Source organism: Biomphalaria glabrata, chromosome 6, assembly GCF_947242115.1.
Source record: "Biomphalaria glabrata chromosome 6, xgBioGlab47.1, whole genome shotgun sequence".
Taxonomy (NCBI): Eukaryota; Metazoa; Mollusca; class Gastropoda; family Planorbidae; genus Biomphalaria; species Biomphalaria glabrata.
In genome coordinates, this window is record NC_074716.1 from 16,494,325 (window position 1) to 16,513,771 (window position 19,447).

General features: G+C 36.6%; 1 protein-coding gene across 1 annotated transcript; it reads right to left on the reverse strand.

Moving 5' to 3' along the window:
• Nucleotides 1–256: 256 nt before the first annotated feature.
• On the reverse strand, nt 257–12,685 carry LOC106079839 (uncharacterized). The gene is made up of 2 exons (XM_056033906.1): nt 12,666–12,685; nt 257–2,185 (listed from the first exon to the last, which is right to left on the reverse strand). Exon 2 carries the CDS (start codon nt 2,160–2,162, stop codon nt 450–452), a length of 1,713 nt encoding a protein of 570 aa, XP_055889881.1. The 5' UTR covers nt 2,163–2,185; nt 12,666–12,685; the 3' UTR covers nt 257–449.
• Between the last annotated feature and the right edge of the window lie 6,762 nt (nt 12,686–19,447).

Here is a 19,447-nt window from a genome sequence, read left to right on the forward strand (position 1 = left end):
ACTTTTAATGATCTAAAATATCATAATGTCTGATTTTCATTTTCTCTTCTAGTTTTTGATATGTAAACGGAACGGATGGACGGATAGAAAGGCCTCACAAAACTAATAGTGTCTTTTTCCCTTTCGAGGCCGATAATAATGAATTGCACTTTAACATGATAAATATGTTTGTGTAAAATAATCTAAAATATACAACACATAAAAAAATATTTAAAAAAAATTAATACTATATTTCTAAATATAATACTTTATTTAAGAGACTGTTTCTTATTTCAAAGACAATCAAATGAAAATGCACATGTTATGGGTTTTTTATTCTAAAGGGATATCACTAAAAAAAGGTAATTTAGAAATTTCTATATAAGTTTGCAATTAATCAAGTTTTATTCGCAAATTAAAATTGATCATAATGCATACAAATACAATACAGGTTCAGAATATTTAGAGTTCTAGACTTCTCCTGTGACAGGAATCTGAATAGGTATAAATGACTCCTGGTTATTTAAATTAACCTCGGGGTACTCAACGACAGCTGGTTTATCAGCAGGACCTGAAGCAGCAATGTAAGTTGTAATATTTCTTCCAGGTGTATCATTCACAGAGACATCACGGCGATTGAGTTTAATTTTATCCCACTTTACATTAATATTTGTGCCTTCAACTTTTTCAAGTTTCCCAGTTAAAGTAAATTGATATTGAGTTTCATCAGTAAGTCTGTTGATGACTCGACGTGCATCTGGAAACTTCTGAAATAACATTCCCCACATCCAGACTCCTTCGTTGTTATCACTTTGTTTCTTAAGATCTTTGTAAAATGGATTGTTGGCGTTTCCAAACCGATAATTGTAGGTGGGTCTGCCGCTGTTAGTTCTATGTTGTTGATGGAAGTTACCATTACCGTCTTCCCAGCGCAAGAATCCTCTCATTTCTGTAGAAAACTTGGTCACAATGATTGCAGTGTACGGTACAGTTGTTCTACTTTTACTCAAGATTACCTCGTATTTAGCTCCTTCCATTGGTCCAAGCGTGATAGAAGATTGTTTAATAAAGCCTTCAGTTTCAGAGACACTCTTTGAATTAGTAGTTGAAGTTGAATATTCAAATTTCGTCTTATAAGAAAACTTCCCCTTGACAGTCTTAGCATCAAATTCAAGTTCTATTCCAAGTTCGTGACTGTTGGAAAAAGTACTAGTGGTAGAATGTGTAATAGTTTCTTGAATTGTCTTTGATCTACTAATGGATTCAGTAACAGGGGACGATGCTCTATTGTAAAGTACTCCAGAGTCTACAGTTTCAGCTTGAAGATCCTCTATGACACTTTCTCCATAAATAATTTCCTTGACAGCAAATCCCCAATCTCCAAAAACCAAGTTGAGTCTTTCACCATTTTTATCTCCCTCGCACCATGAGCCCCAGAAGGAACTTGTATCAGCTGCCCATGTGTCCCCATTTCTGTTAAAATCTTCACCAACGGCCATCCCGTGGCAGCCATAGCACCAGCCATAACCCAAGTAATGTGCTAAGGTAGCCATATTCCACAATGTCGTGTCCATGATGCGTGTCTGTATTTTACTCTTCTCGTCCATGACCAACGCGTTGGATGCTACTGTACAGCATCGAATTTTTTTCAAAAAGTAAAGGTCATCTCCGTCAGCTCGGTATATTCCTGTCAGAAAAGATCCAGCCGGACAGAAACATTTACCCTGTTGAGTCATACAATAACTTATGTCAATATCTTGACATGACCCATAATTCAATGGGTGAGTGGCTGGTTTGGTGCATCGTGCGTGCTCGATGTTGAAAAGATAGCCCTTATATGGTGGAAATGCCTGATTTGACCTGTACAAGCCTTGAAGGAAGTAGCCTACACGACAGAAAGCCCAGGAGTAATCATTGTCTAGTGCATAAGTCCAGTCATCGTAGACTACCTGCTGTTCAACGTTATTCCAAGGAGCGATTGGTTGACAACATTCAACACCTTCTAAGTGAGCGAGAGGATCGTCCCAATAGTGTTTCCATCTGTTCAGTCCAATGATGTAAGCGTTGATCTCATTACATTTGGATTGACCTTGCGAATCAAAGCTGATCCCCCACCAGGCATCGGTGCATTGAGATGTGACATACTGCATCAGACTGACGACCAAAAGGATTTGCAAAAACATTTTGTCTTGTTGAGTCGGTTTGTCTGCAAATATAAATATTTAAATAATTTACACTTTATAATTTTAAACAGCATTTTTTGTTGCTGGAAAAATATTTAAGTAGATGAATTTTGTGACAATGTTTTTAGTAATTATATTTTTTTTTAGTTTTTAGCCCATTAAAGGACTGGTAAATGAGTAGCAAGACTCTAAGGAAGCTGAAGGATGTTATGTGTTTGTCCTAGTGAATAAACACAACTATTTATTTCCTGTTAAACTGTGTTGAGTATTCTGCCTTACGTTGAGTGCCTAACCTAGAGACCTACAACAATTGGTGTCGAAGTAGCTGGCTTATCACCTGGAACCCCGAATAACGGTCTCTGGCAATTTACTGTAATGCCTTTTTGGCTCTGCAATGCTCCGGCAACCTTTGAACGACTGATGGTGCGTGTCTTAAGAGGTCTTAACTGGAACATCGGCCTTGTCTATCATGATGACATTATCGTCTTAGGTAAGACGTTTGAAGAGCATCTTGCAAATTTGAAAGAGTTGTTTGAAAGGATAAGAGGCGCTGGAATGAAACTCAACCCAAAGAAGTGCTCTTTGTTTGGAAGGAGTGTAAAATATCTTGGGCACATCGTGTCAGGAGATGGAGTTAGCACTGATCCCGACAAGGTTGAGACAGTAAGGCAAAGGCCTACCCCAACGAATATTCATGAATTGAGAAGCTTTCTGGGGTTTTGTACATATTACAGACGTTGTGTGCCTAATTTCTCCAACATTAGTAGGGCTCTTCATTTACTGACAGAACAAAAGAAGCTATTTATTTGGACGACAGAATGTCAAAAAGCATTTGAAAGGCTGAAAAACTCACTAGCCTCATCCTCCATATTAGCCTACCCTATACCAGGCACGACATTCATACTGTAGATGAATTTTGTGACAATGATTTTAGTAATTATAAAAATTTGTTTTGTTTAGTCTTTAATCTTACAATTAAAATATATATCTTAAAATAATGATAATATTCTTGAAATGTTTTATAAATGATGTAGTATAGTTTTCTATATCTTAAGTTGTCTTGATACAATTCAACTGAACAACCTTGAAAGGAGCTAATGTAAACAAAGTTGTTGTTATTATTTTTTTACTTTTAAAATTTACGTCCCATGTTATCTTGACATCTTGGGAATAGTGCAGCCTCAAGACAAGCACTCTTTTGCCAGGTCTCTACTAAAGAAATGTCTGAGAGAGACACATCTTGGCAGTATTGCAGCTTTATGACAAGCACTCACTAGTCAGGTCTCGATGTAACCATGATAAAGGTGTGGGCACTAGCGGATCCAGAACTTTGGAGTGGGGGGGGGCGATTTTTTCCAAACCCTTACCCTAACGCCGAGTAAACCCTAACCCTGTGCATAAACGTGCGTACAGCATATATATATATATATATATATATATATATATATATATATATATATATATATATATATATATATATATATGAGAATAAAATAAAGCAGTGTTTATCAACCTTAGGCGAAAAAAAAAAGTCATGTTGAGGCCTTGGTCGTCTGGGAGACCGCTGTAAGATTCTCCAGTGGGGTTCGGGACGTTTTCACTGCAGAAACGCATCCTTCTTACATCCACAGCTCATTATTTATCAGTGGGGTTGGGTGCGAAGTAACGGATTCTCCTGACATTTAAAGCTCATTATTTATTAGTGGGTTTCGGGGCAAAGCCCCGACGTAAAAAGCGTTTTCATGTATTCTTCACTAAGAAAACGCATTCTCCTGACATCTACAGCTCATTATTTATCAGTTGGGTTCGGGGCGAAGCCCTGACGCCAAAAGCGATTTCTTGCATTCTTCACTGAAGAAAGGCATTCTGTTGACATTTATAGCTCATTATTTATTAGTAGGGTTCGGGACAAAGCTCCGACGCAAAAAGCATTTTCTTACATTATTCATTGCATAAACACAATCTCCTTACATCTACAGCTCCTTATTTATCAGTGGGGTTCGGGGCGAGGCCCCGACGCTAAAAGCGTTTTCTTCCATTCTTAACTGAAGAAACGCATTCTCCTGACATCTAGAGCTCATTATTCATCAGTGGGGTTCGGGGCGAAGCCCTATGCAAAAAGCATTTTCTTGCATTCTTCACTGCATAAACGCATTCTCCTGACATCTATAGCTCATTATTCATCAGTGGGGTTCGGGTCGAAGCCCAATCACGAAAAGCGTTTTTTTTTAATTCTTCACTGAAGAAACGCATTCTCGTGACTTAAAGCTCATTATTCATCCTATTTTAAAGGACCCTTTGAATAATGTTGAAAAATATTCTAATATAAATTTTTAGCCCCTTAATACATTGCAAATAAAACTGATTTGTTCCTAGAAAAGATAAGATACGGTTAGATACCCCACATCTTTAGATTAAGGCTTTGAAGATCGTCGCCGAAAAAAAAATGAATCGATAAATAATATTCAATAAAATTCAAGTATAAATTGTGAGTTATAGTCCAAAACTTGTTTAACTAGAAAAATATCAGATTGAGTAAAGGTTGTAAAAAGGCGACTAGGAAAAGATATTTGGGTTTAGATTTCATCTCAATCGTGACTCTTATACTGAAAAAATTCGTTTGAATTCTAAATTTTCCAAAGCAAAGTCTTTCTTAAAATAATTAAGATAAACTCATGTGAAATTACATAAACTCTGTCTGGAAAGGGGAGGGGGCGATAGAGTGAAAACGATTAATCCTCATTCCTTTTTATAATTTCTGCTAATGATTGCATTTGGCATTAAAGAATAGGGTTGGGGCGACTCGATATAAGAATTTAATTTTATAGCATGTATAAATTATATTAGTGATATTTTTTTATTTTGTATTTTCTTAACTATAAAACAAAAAGAAAAATTATTGGTTTGTCCGATGGGGGAAGGTGATTGAATGTAACCCTTTTTCATTTTATATTTACTAATGATAAATTTGAGATTAGAGCGTGGTGCGACATAATATACAATGGGTTCACGTATTTTACATTATATACATATTCAACTAATTTTGTTCACAAACTATGATTTCTCCGAAAAGTAGGACCGCCCCCCCCCCCACTCAAAGGTTTTAGGTGGGAAGGGCAGTAGAGGTATTCGCTCCACACACCATCGGCAAACAGGGGAACGACATAATATAAAGATCGGTAAAAATATCAATAACAAGTTTTAATCATATAGATATTCAATTGATTCTGTTAGCAAGCTGTTATTTCTAGATATAAATTTGACCGCCCCCCCTCTCGAAAGATAATGGGGGGGGGATTTGATGCCATCGCCCCCTCCCGACCTCACCATATCGACCAACATACTAGAGAGGGGGGCGAAATAATCTAAAAATAGGTTGAAATATAAATAATTAGTATATATTATTAACATAAGTAATAAATTCGTATACAGATTATTTGAATTCAATACTAAATTTCGTCAGTGGGTGTGGGTGGTCCTGAAGATTGGAATTTGGATTTTCGGGATTTTTAGAGTATCGCCTGAATCAACCCAACTCTAATTGATAGCTGGGGAAAGCAAAGGCGATTGGTCATTGTGCTGGTTACATGGTGGCTGCTAGTTCATCTAGGCTAAAGTAGCATCTGCCCTACTGGAGTGATCGTTAAATGAACTTGTGTGTTACCCGTGCTTGTAATCGTGCTAGTATTTGTAATCGTGTTCGCATTATCGTAGTCTGTGAATCGTGACCAGTCTGTACTGTGTTATTGTGTGTATCAGTCGTGTTTTATTGAAATAAAGCCTTGTTTCTAAGGTTATGAATTGACTTAGTATATTACAATTTATTTCAATAAAACCATTCTTAAATGGACAAGTTTTTGCGTCCCAATAGACTGGATGCTGATCCTAGTTCAACTAATGCTACAGTTACATGGAAACATTGGATTTCTTGTTTTGACAGATTCGCAACGAAGGTAGGGGCTAGTGAAAGCGAACAGTTTGACCTGCTATGCAACTTTGTGTCTCCATCCTTATATCAGTATATTTCTACCTGTTCTAAATACTCAGAAGCAAAATCTATTCTTGAGAATTTATTTGTGAAGGCCCCTAATGAAACATTGGCCAGACATTTGCTTGCAACTTGCAAACAAGAAGTCGATCAAAGTCTTGATCAATTTGTACACAAGCTGAGAGTGATGGCCAGAGATTGTCAGTTCCGAGCTGTCAGTGCTGACAAAAATAAAGAGGACGCCATTCGCGATGCCTTTGTTAGCGGCATGCGTTCGAGTGTAATTAGACAGAGGCTACTTGAGAAAAGATCCCTTGACTTGAAAATGGCTTTAGATATTGCCAAGACTCTCGACATGGCCCAAAAAGAATCCAGTTCGTTTAGTACTCCGTCTCAATTGGTAGAGTCATCTCTTTCGTCATCGGCAATCTCAACCGAAGAAATGGTGGACTCAGAAACAATCGCAACAGTGAATACTAAATGTTTCTTTTGCGGAGGTAGTCGGCATCTCAGAGCGAAATGCCCTGCCAAAGACTGCATGTGTCATTCGTGCGGGAAAAATGGACATTTTTCGAAGGTTTGCAGGTCTCGCAACACTCCTATAACCAAAACAAAAGTCAAAACATCTCCTAGCCACGAGATTAAAAGACAATCTTGTAAAGATTGTAGCTGCATTAAGGACTCTACACATCTAACATCACTAATTGCTACTTCGTCTGTACCTGGTTTAACTAAATCAACAGTACACATCTCTGTAAATGGCGTGAATCTAAAAGCCCTAATTGATACAGGTAGCGGGGAAAGCTACATTTCTTCAAACATACCAAGAGAGTACGATTGGTCAGTGACACGTTCAAAGCACAAAATTTCTATGGCGTCATCTCAACTGTCAAGCGTCACAAGAGGCCACACGTTTGCATCGCTAAAATACAAAGGGGAAGTTTACAATCAATTCAAACTTTCGTTACTAGATGAACTTTGCACTGATGTAGTGCTTGGGTTAGATTTCCTCGCATTACACAAAGAACTGATAATTCCATTCAACGGTGGTCGACCTGCATTTCATGTCTGCTCGCTCAATGCTGTTAAGGTAGAGGCACCACAATTGTTTGCAAATTTATCCCCTGATTGCAGACCTATTGCTACTAAATCTCGTCGTTACTCCTTCCAAGACACACAATTTATTAAAGCTGAAGTTGAGAAATTGATACGAAACGGTATCATTGAACCTTCCAAATCACCTTGGAGAGCTCAAGTCCTTGTCACGACCAATGAGCGGCACAAAAAGCGAATGGTCGTTGATTATAGCCAAACTATAAATAGATTTACTTACCTGGACGCTTACCCCATGCCTAGAGTGGATGAAATGGTGGAGAAAATTTCCAGGTATGAAATCTTTAGCACATTGGATCTGGAGAGTGCTTATAACCAAATACCTATCCAACAGAGCGAAAAGAAATACACAGCCTTCGAAGCTTGTGGTAAACTCTACCAGTTTTGCAGAATACCCTTTGGGGTCACTAACGGTGTAGCTTGCTTCCAGAAAACCATAGACACTATTATAGAAAAAGAAAAGTTGTCTGACACGTTTGCCTATGTCGACAATGTAACAATATGTGGTACAGATGTAGACTCCCATAACAAAAATCTGTTGCATTTTCAGAAAGTAGCTCTGGAATACGGAATAACTTTCAACGAAAGTAAAAGTGTATTTGCTACTAAGAAGGTAAAGCTGCTTGGATATGAAATATCCAAAGGGCATTTGAAGCCGGACCCTGATAGATTTCAAGCTCTGCGAGATTTGCCACCTCCAAAAGATCTGAAGTCTCAGAAAAGGATTGTAGGACTTTTGGCATATTATGCTCACTGGATACCAAATTTCTCCGACAAAATGTATCCTATAATGAAAAATCAAATTTTTCCTGTACCTACAGAAGTAAAAACAGCGTTGGAAGACTTGAAAGAAGAATTGCAGAAAGCAGCAATTTTCACCATAAAGTATGACCATCCTCTAATTGTGGAAACTGACGCTTCTGACATCGCAGTAGCTGCCACTTTAAATCAGGAGGGAAGACCTATTGCATTCTTCTCTAGAACTCTTTCACCTACTGAAAGGCATCAATCTGCCATAGAGAAAGAAGCCACTGCAATAATTGAAGCCATACGCAAATGGAAGCATTATTTGTGTGGCAATCATTTTACCCTTATTACGGACCAGCGGTCTATTTCATACATATTTAAAGACACTCATGACAAGAAAATTAAAAACGATAAGATACAAAGGTGGAAATTGGAACTGGCAAGCTTCAAGTTTGATATACAGTATAGACCTGGGAACGCCAACACAGCAGCAGACACCTTGTCTAGAGGGCACTGTGCAACCATGACGAAACAAAGTAGCCTGAAGACGTACCATGACTACCTGTGTCATCCAGGTGTCACTAGACTTCTACATTATGTCAGGTCAAAGAACTTACCCTTCTCGGTTGAAGAGGTCAGACAGACCATTCAACAATGCAGAACCTGCAATAGAATTAAACCGCAATTCTATAAAGAATTTGCAGGTACGCTCATCAAGGCCACACAGCCGTTTGAAAGAATAAGTGTTGACTTTAAATGCCCTTTGGCATCAGCTACTCGCAACAAGTATTTGTTAACAATGATTGACGAATATTCGCGGTTTCCATTCGCTTTTCCCTGTCCTGATATGACATCTAAGACAGTAATAAAGTGCTTCGACCAGTTATTTTTCCTCTTTGGAACACCCAGTTACATCCACTCTGATCGTGGCACATCATTTATGTCCACAGAAACTACAGAATATCTACATTCTAAGGGCATAGCCACTAGCAGGACAACGCCCTATAATGCCAAAGGAAATGGGCAAATTGAAAAGCTGAATAAAACATTGTGGCAGGCTATTTTATTAGCATTGGACTCAGGGAAGTTGGAACTATCACAGTGGGAATCTGTGTTGCCCCAGGCACTTCACTCAATTCGATCATTACTGTGTACTTCTACTAATGAAACTCCACACGAACGGATCTCCAAATTCAACAGAAGATCGCCAACGGGAACCTCCTTGCCTACTTGGCTACAGAACCCAGGCAAAGTATTACTAAAATCCCCTGTAAGATCTTCAAAATTTGACCCATTGGTACAAGAGGTTGGACTTATTAGCTGCAACCCACAGTACTCCCATATACGATTTCCAAACGGCCGGGAGGAGACAGTGTCGCTTAGGCACCTGGCGCCAAAGGAAAGTTCCACGAACGACTATTTCGAACCAGAGAACGGTATTCTGCCTCAACAGGTCGGTGACTCTTTGGATCTCTCACCAGGGAGTCGCTACGTGCCTGAAACTATCAGTAATTCACAGAGTCCCACCCCAATGATGTACAACCAGCCAGAAGTCATCAGTGACTCACATGGGAGCCACCCAATGCCAGAGGCCAATATTGACTCGAGTCCCGTACAGGACAGTTACGACTTGCAAGGAGAAAAGTCTACGCCAGAGATACCTCCGGATCCTTCCCTTCATACGCATGGTTATAATCTAAGACCCAGAAAGAAATAAAGGAGGGGTGAATGGAGTGATCGTTAAATGAACTTGTGTGTTACCCGTGCTTGTAATCGTGCTAGTATTTGTAATCGTGTTCGCATTATCGTAGTCTGTGAATCGTGACCAGTCTGTACTGTGTTATTGTGTGTATCAGTCGTGTTTTATTGAAATAAAGCCTTGTTTCTAAGGTTATGAATTGACTTAGTATATTACACCTACAAATTGTAAGGTTTGAAGTGGGACTTTACATAAGATTAGTTGGGCATATAAATTAGTTGTGTAGGCTGACTAGATTCTGATGAGATCACGAGGTGGTCTGGTCGAGAGGCTAAGTGGGCTTGAACTTGGCTTGACTTGGCTACCTAGAAGGGGTCTCGAGGTTCGACACCCGACTCGGGCAGAGTTGTGTTTACTGAGCGCCTAAAGGCAGATACCCCCTAGATACCCCCTCCTACCACTGGTCCACAAATGAGATTGGACAAAAGCGCTCTGAGCTTGCTATAAGCATGAAAGTAGCGCTATATAAAAGCTATAATAATAATAATAATAATAATAATTGAGGTTAAAAAATACTGGGTTGAAAATTAAAAAGTGAAGATTTTTCTTTATACTTACAATGTCTTTCTCAATTTGTAGCTACGTAGATTAGGCTAAATTGAAATATGTGTATTAATCGGTATTTTTTTTAAATTGATTAACCAACTACAATATAATTTGATAATCTTATGAATTAACATAGACAGTACAATTATAATTTTAAAGCTAATAATAAATAAAACTCATTAGCTAGCATTAACCACATTCTACGTGGCCTTTCCTAGTAATATAAATCGAAATGGAACACCCAGCTTTCATCCTTTCTCCCAAACATTTAAAATTTTGATTACCGCTATCAGCATTGCCCCTCAACCTCAAACCTTATGATTTAGAAAATAGCCCAAAGTTCAATCTCTAAGTATTCTTTGTCTTCTTAGTTCTTTATCGAACTTGTAGAAAGGCACTATGATGTTTCTCTATAGATCCTAAAGTTTATTCAAACTCTCTGTTTCAGTCTGTCTCTTTTTTTTAGTAAAAAGGTTTTAAACTTTATTTATACCACAACTGTTCTCGGATCAAGTTAAAACTTTGCAAAATTATTTTATTTTGGTATAACCAAATATGAATCAATAAAAAAAAAAAAAAAATTACAAAGACAGTTTGTTTGGAAACACAAGCTCCATATCGGCCTCAGAAGTGGTTCACCCAGGCATGAATAAGGGCAGGTTTTAATATTTTCAGAAAGAATATTAGAATGATATTCTATCAATGACAAAAGACAGAGAAGAAAGAAGAAAGAAGGTTGACAGATCCTGTTTGGTGGCCCAACTGTCCAGTAGACTAAGGGATAGGTCAAAGTGAATTTGAAGATAGATGTGAACCTGGCCTAACTGATGTCTTATTTTGTGTATCTAATTGATATAATTGTTTTGTAAATAGTCAATCTCTTATTCGAAGTCAGATAAGGTGCTGGTATTTATGATTCACGTGATTATATGAAAAACTAATTCTTAATTGTTTTTTATTATGTTCCACTTATCTGCTAAGCAAACTTTTTTTTTTGTAAATGTAGTAGTTAGTATAACAGAACTTACATAACTTAGCAATACGAATGTAAAAAAAAATATTTTTTTACCAAAAAAATCTAAAACAATTTGCTATGTGTTAAAATAGGGTTAGGTTCTGCTCCCTTATTAAAACGCCTTCCTTGTTTGTGACTATTAATAGTGAATAGTTGTAAAAGTGGTGTATTTTTATGAAAAAACTGATTGCATAATTCATTTTAAAAATTAGATTTTGCGCTTTCAGAAAAGACAAAAGTAGCCGTTGCATCAGAACTTTGAATGGTCTAAAATAATATGATGTCGGATTTTCACTATCTTTTCTAGTTTCTAGTTTTCTAAACGGAACGGACGGACGGACTAATGGACAGACAGACACATATCTAATAGAGTTTTTTTTTTTTGCAGGCCGCTAAAAATAAACAATTCGCCTATAATTTGCTGGTAAATAATATATAATAAACCAACAAGGGAAATTAATCAGTATTCAGTATTCACAAAGACTTGTTTCGTTTTATATCGAATATCGGGTCTCAAACAAGGAAATCCTATGCTGAACTGGGAGTCGAACACTTAGTGAGGCTGTGACAGAGCTTCGCATGAGGATTGCGGGATATGCTTTACGAGAAAATGAATTACGCACACCAAGAGTTGCGATGACAAGGAAAGCGCAAACAGGGACGTCCTATATGTATAGAGATATTATTCAATAATTAATTTAAGCACCTTTGCTACTGCTATCAACTTGTCACCCTGGTTTCATAGTCCACCAGACTCTGACCGACTGGCGTCACAAAACTGCCAACCTCGGTAATAGTAAAGTTAGACCTCAGATGATCGCCAATTTGACAATGACACTAAAAACTGTAATATATATTTCTAAGACGGCAAGCGACGCCTACACTTGCATAGACTCAAGCCAGTATATACAACTCCAACACTGTCACCCTATAAACGAAATTAACACAAAACTTAACTTCTGCTCTAAAACTAGAAATAGTGACAACCTCATACAACATACATTAAGAGATATCACAAAAGAATAACTCACCCTAAACAGGAGTCCAAAAATCCTACTGAATAATAAGTACGAGAAACTAGTACAGACTATAGATATAATAACCATTTACGGACCAACACACCGTCCGTTTCAACCAAATTCAGAGGGTGAACTGCCTTATGACAAAGAATGACCAATAGATGTCACCGGACTTTGTGACGTAGCAAAAAACAATTCAAAAACAAAAATACAAGACACTCTCGCCCCGTACAAGTAATACGAGTAGAGGAAAAAAAACAAACAAAGCAAAAGACACTACGCGACAGACTACGATAACAATGTGAATACATCTTACCTCCCTGTCTAGTCAGTCTCACTGAATGAGAGCTGGTGATAATAGTGTCTTCTTGTTAGCATTATATAGAAACTAAGACTAACAAGATGGAGCAACGTGTTACACTCACAAAATACATTTTAAAAACTGATAAGTGAACCTACAAGATTTGAATTGCTAATTAACATTGGCGTAGATAGGAAAATCCAATGTTCTGACTTAAGTGCGCCTTGCAAGATTTGCTAACTACTCCTCTGTTTGGAAGATACGTGTAAATACTCTGCTAGATTTTCTATTCTATGCTAGCAAGAATCATATAAACCCAAAAAAAAAAGATATATATATAAAAATATAATATAAGGAAGAGAAAGCGATTTCTTGCATTCTTCACTGAAGAAACGCATTCTCTTGACATTTATAGCTCATTATTTATTAGTGGGGTTCGAGGCAAAGCTCCGACGCAAAAAGCATTTTCTTGCATTCTTCACTGCAGAAACGCATTCTCCTGATCTCTATAGCTCATTATTCATCATTGGGGTTCAGGTCGAAGCCTAATCACGAAAAGCGTTTTTTTTAATTCTTCACTGAAGAAACGCATTCTTGTGACCTAAAGCTCATTATTCATCCTATTTTAAAGGACCCTTTGAATAATGTTGAAAAATATTCTAATATAAATTTTTAGGCCCTTAATACATTGCAAATAAAACCGATTTGTTCCTTGAAAAGATAAGATACGGTTAGATATCCCACATATTTAGATAAAGGCTTTGAGGATCGTCGCCGAAAAAAAAATTAATCGATAAATATTATTCAATAAAATTCAAGTATAAATTGTGAGTTATAGTCCAAAACTTATTTAACTAGAAAAATATCAGATTGAGTAAATGATGTAAAAATGCGACTAGGAAAAGATATTTGGGTTTAGATTTCATCTCAATCGTGACTCTTATACTGAAAAAAATTCGTTTGAATTCTAAATTTTCCAAAGCGAAGTCTTTCTTAAAATAATTAAGATAAACTCATGTGAAATTACATAAACTCTGTCTGGAAAGAGGAAGGGCGGTAAAATGAAAACGATTAATCCTCATTCCTTTTTATAATTTCTGCTAATGATTGCATTTGGCATTAAAGAATAGGGTTGGGGCGACTCGATATAAGAATTTAATTTTATAGCATATATAAATTATATTAGTGACAGATATTTTTTTATTTTGTATTTTCTTAACTATAAAACAAAAGAAACATTATTGGTTTGTCCGATGGGGGGAAGGTGATTGCATGTAACCCTTTTTCATTTTATATTTACTAATGATAAATTTGAGATTAGAGCGTGGTGCGACATAATATACAATGGGTTCACGTATTTTACATTATATACATATTCAACTAATTTCGTTCACAAACTATGATTTCTCCGAAAAGTAGGACCGCCTCCCCCCCACTCAAAGGTTTTAGATCGGAAGGACAGTAGAGGTATTCGCTCCCCACACCATCGGCAAACAGGGGAACGACATAATATAAAGATCGGTAAAAATACCAATAACAAGTTTTAATCATATAGATAAGCCTAATGAAAACACTAATCAAAAATTGTTTGCAGTCTCGTTATATCCCCCTTTGCTAGATCTCTATGACTCCGGATGCTTGCACGTCTAAGAAAAAAACACATTAAACGTGTATGTTAATTTACATTGACCAACACGATGCAGTGCACAGATAAAAAAAACCCTGCAAAATGAGTTTTGGTGAAAGGCCGAAACAGATGAACCGATACATGTAGAGTTCTTCTTGTATTTCAACCATCAGAATAGCCTAAATGTAAATGAATTAAGAATTTTTCAATGACTATACAGAGGTACCAGGGCAATCTCATCAGGTCGTGTGACAAGATGGAGCACGAGTCAAAGCAGTACTGTAACATTGGAAAATTTTCAAATGTAAAGCATTATTGATTTAATAATAGGACAAATGTGTAGAAATGCTTCTTTTTCCCTAGTGCTATTAGAACATGGAATGGGTTACCTAAGCTAGCCTGGAAAACCAGTGACTTGGCAGAATTAAGGTCATTGGTTAATATGCATGACTAAATGCATGAAGCGTAGGCAGGGCCGCCGCGAACGTTGTGGCCGCCTGTATGCGAAATTAAAAATGCCGCCCCCCCCCCTTTTTTTTTCCTCTAGAAAAAAAAATTCCATTAAGACTCAGCTGGACACTGTTCTAAAAGTGCCCTTTGATTTAAATCCATTTTTTGTAGACCATTCCATTTTTTTCTTTCATATTCGCACCGTTGATGTACCACTCAAGTACAACTATGAATCATGCACTAGGAACAATTTCGGATATACATTTCTACAGAAATCTGACATCTTGGTTCTTTGTGATAAACAGTTTTGACTACTTGCCTCTGCCCCTGTATTTGCAAAAATTATAATTGATGAACAGAGTAAATGCTCATGATCTTTATACAATTTCTCGATAACTTTGATCAACAGTGTTATATGGTCTGGACGTGGATATGTTAGCTTGTTTGTTATTGTACGTTGAAGCACTATTGTGGTGATTATGTTTTTGTATTTTTACTTCATAGAACCTGGGTTGTAAGGCTTAAAGAATTCTATGTTTTTTGTATTAATTGTACTATTATTTCATTGGACCATTGGTTGGGACAGAGTGACAGCGCTTGACGTTTATTGTTGTTGTTAGATGCCAGAGTTATGGAGCCTAGTCGTCCGATATAAGTAGTATAGAAGTCAGTTTTATAATTATGTATATATTCATTTTAGTTAATGTTTGATGCGTTGTCTTCAGCTACAGAGACCCTGATTTACTTTTATTAAAGTTATATATTTTGTTGTTAATTCACCTCTGGCGTCTCTTAAGTTATTGAAAGAATTATTACTAGTACGTTCTGTGTCAAGTATAAACACTGTAAGGAGTTCACAACAATCACAACAACAATCCACACAAAAATCTCGAAATACAAAAACCATTGACAGTGGAACTATTTCAACGTTCCATAATAATTATCACGATTGTATTTTAGAGAAATGTGCATTGAGTCCACAATCATCTGACAGGCACAGATTCAGAATTGCCTAAAAATTCCTCACATTCCCGGGTGGCGACTCCCTATATAACATTTTTGTTCGAGACCCTTTAGAAGCTGGAACCCAAAGGAGCATAGTAAGCTTACACAGTGAGGTCCGTGAGTGTCTTTTTTAGAATGTAATTAAAAAGAAAAGAAACTTAGTCACAATTTTTAGGTTTTATTTTTAGCCTATATTAATTGAACACTGTGTATAGAATCATTAGAATCCAAATTAAAGTCATGAAAGTTCACTGTAACTTTTAAGCGTTGTAAAAAAAAAGCTCTTCCTGGAGGTAGAGTTGAAGTTACGGCAGGTTTCCGGTCAAGTCTAGGGTCTGAACATGTTTTCGCCCGCCCCCCCTGTTGTTGGCTTGTAGCTCAAGACAGCTTGTCAACTAAATCAATGTAGGCGTTTTATATTTTTTAATAACTAAACTTTAAATAACTTGAACAAATTATTTGTGAACAAAAATTCAATACACTTTTATTATTTACGATTTAACTTGAGATAAAATATAGATCTAATAGTAATGAAATAAACTGACATTTAAACATAATCTAGCTGACAGTAAAAAAAAAAGTCTTTACTCTTTCATAACCACCTAGCCTTTCAATCGCTTAAACTCTTCTTAACGCCGCCTAGGAAACACACACATTCCATAACACCCATTTTGTCAGAACGTTGCACCCCCTTCCCCCACCACAACCGTGAATATATTTTTAAAATTGACTTTTTAATTACCAGTAATAGATCTACTTACAGTGCGGGCTATCCGACTTACAACAAATATTACAATAAACGCCTATGGAAAAACCCGTGAGAATCCCTAGTACGCTGCTCTATTTTTTTTGTTTCTAGTATCCGAAATAATTTCTCATGTACGAATATCGTTTATATTTTCACTAAAGTCGGCCGCCTGCGTGCAATGCACACATTGCACAATATGTAGCGGCGGCCCTGCGCGTAGGACGTAATCATCTTTTTGAAGTAACGTCTATATTGTATGAAATAAGATAAGAATTCAGTCTAGATGTAAATGCTTATCATTGAAATATTATAAAGTGTAGTAGATCTTGACATTCTCTTAACTAGGATTCTTTCTTGGGAGGGGGGGGGGGAAGTTCCATTGATGTTATTTTTTTATATTACTCCCATTAGTTATTAGGCTGTAAGGGCAACCCAATCTCTGCATAAGTTATATAAAGATGGTATCGTCTTTTTAAAAAGGTATTCTAAATAGTTTTCTGGTTTCAAATGCGAATGAAAACGTAAAAAAAGGTATTTTATGACGAAGCTAATATCAACTCACTCTGTCTGGTCAAAAGTGTGTACGCGTTGTTTCTCCCACGCCCTATCTTGGATCAAGCTGAAACTTTGCACAATTACTCATTGACATAGACAAGACATACATTTGTAATTGAAAAAAAAAGAAGCTAATCAGATAATTAAATACTGGTAATTCACTATTTTGGCTACTTTTTTTTTTTTTGGGGGGGGGGGGTTAAGCTCCCTTCAATAATGTTAACGCTCTTTCTCCTGTACGCATGCAGCGAACTAGTTGATACTTTAAACACTTATTAATTTTACCTAACAAAACACTAATCAATAATAAAAAATATATGCTCAATCAGTCAATTAGTTATCGGTAATTATTATGTTGATATTGTTAAGATTTTCTCTACCATGCCTTCTACAAACACTACTTAACAACAACACAACAGCACATCTAACTCAAGAACTTGACAACAAGAGCTTCTAGTAACAAAGTGGCGGTTTAATGACAATTACATCAACATCCAATTCAACACTACATCAAATTCAAATGCTTTAACACAATAGAACTACCTAACTTAACAAGTCTCTCTAGCTTGTACAGCTACATTTTCGAAGGTACCAAAGGTACCACAGTCCTTATGCCTTGCTGTTCTGGACTCAGCTGTCCCTTGTTACACACCGTGTCTCTCGACCGCGAAAGCTCTTGATCACATGACCACAACACAGGTCATACTTGCGGTTATTAGCAGTACTGTCCCTTGTCTATCGACAGCCGTTGACCCGTTGACCTGTGTGATTGGCCTTAGTCGTGTGTATCAGTAGGCCGCACACACATTAACCCTTTCGGTTCGCCACTGGAGTTACTACAATATCTTATTCTTCTTCTTTGTTCTCATTTGACATGTTGGAGAGTTCAGGGTTATCCTGTATCTAAGATAAACCGCGCAGTGGTTTTCAGATTATGCAGTTCTGTGTATAGTTTTTGTTCCATAGAAGGGTTTGGGGCCAGAGTGTTGATATCGAATAAAAGAAAAAAGTTGTACCTGATTGGTACATATAGTAGGGCGGAGTTATTCCCATTTATATAATACTTAATAAAAAAACAAGAAAAAGGCTTATATTGAGTTTTATTTTATTAATTAGTTTGGTCAGTTTTGTTATTTTAAATCTCTAATAGATCTAGACAAACAATAACATATCAGTGCGATTCAAAATATTTTTACCAATCGTTGAATGCTTTTAGTTTCTTAATGCGCTACGATCCTATCAGTTGTCTATCACTAGTTCAGAAAGGGCTGGGTCGGGGGAGAGAAGGCAGGGTGTGTCTTAGAAATGGTTACCGTGATCGCTTTTTTAATGCTTTTATTTTTTAAAAAGTCGAACGACTTGAATTCCGACTCAGGGCGCAAATCACCACAAGCTAGAAAACTTACCATTGTGTCAGCTGCGTGTTTATGGAAATAGGTTTCATATCTATTGTTAGTTTCAAACTAAATATACAAAAAGCATAAAGTGGACTCATTCGGCTTATACCACCACATGAGTCAAGTATAATTTCTCTCCATTGTTCTATACATAGCAAAATAACTAATTACCAATATTTTATTAACTAATTGGTTATTTTCTTTTATTGACATTAAATCATGGGGCTTAATTCTATCTTGATCCCAGAAGGGATGTGGGTTAAATAACGTGTTTAAAACTTTTTTACCAGGCAGACAGACAGAAAGACAGACAAAGTTTATATAAGCTTGTAAAATTAAAATCACAATTATGATAATATATAATGCCCATTGACAAATCTTCACAAAGAACATTGTATCCAACACGATAATTACATCAGATACAACGTGAGTGGCAGAATCATGTACAATTAAATTTAGAATGACAGTCATTTATAAGACAGATTAAAGAACAAAATAAGTTATTAGGTTTAATTTTAAATGTTTGTAAGTTATTATTATATTATCTAGGACTTTATATATTTTTTTCTTATAAAAATTTTCAGATAATCATTTTTGTCATCATAATCTTTTGGCACCATCTAAGTATGTCCTTCTTCTGAGAGTTGGGCCCTGGATATGATGCATCCCTTGCCCTCCCCCTCCCACCTGTAACTACGCCTATGCTCCAGTAATTATCGTATCTGATTATACTTCAAAAATGTGTCTTCAGTCTCAATGTTCAATACGATTCGTTATTTTTTAAAATGTTTGTTGTTTTTATTAGTTGTTTTTTTTTACTGCTAGGTTAAGCTATTTTCTGTTGTTGTTTTTTTATTTGACTATTTTGTAGAAAAAAAATAAAATGGGGCCTTCCACAACTAACCTCAAATGTAAATAATGATCAGGTTTTCCTTATTACTTATCCGTCAGATAAGAATTTTCAGCTATTAAATAGTGTTTAGTCTCGTATAAGTTGACACGTTCCATTGTACTA

Coding starts and splice junctions, on each gene's coding strand:
- LOC106079839 (XM_056033906.1), bottom strand. CDS start 2,162: ATGTTTTTGCAAATCCTTTTGGTCGTCAGTCTGATGCAGTATGTCACA.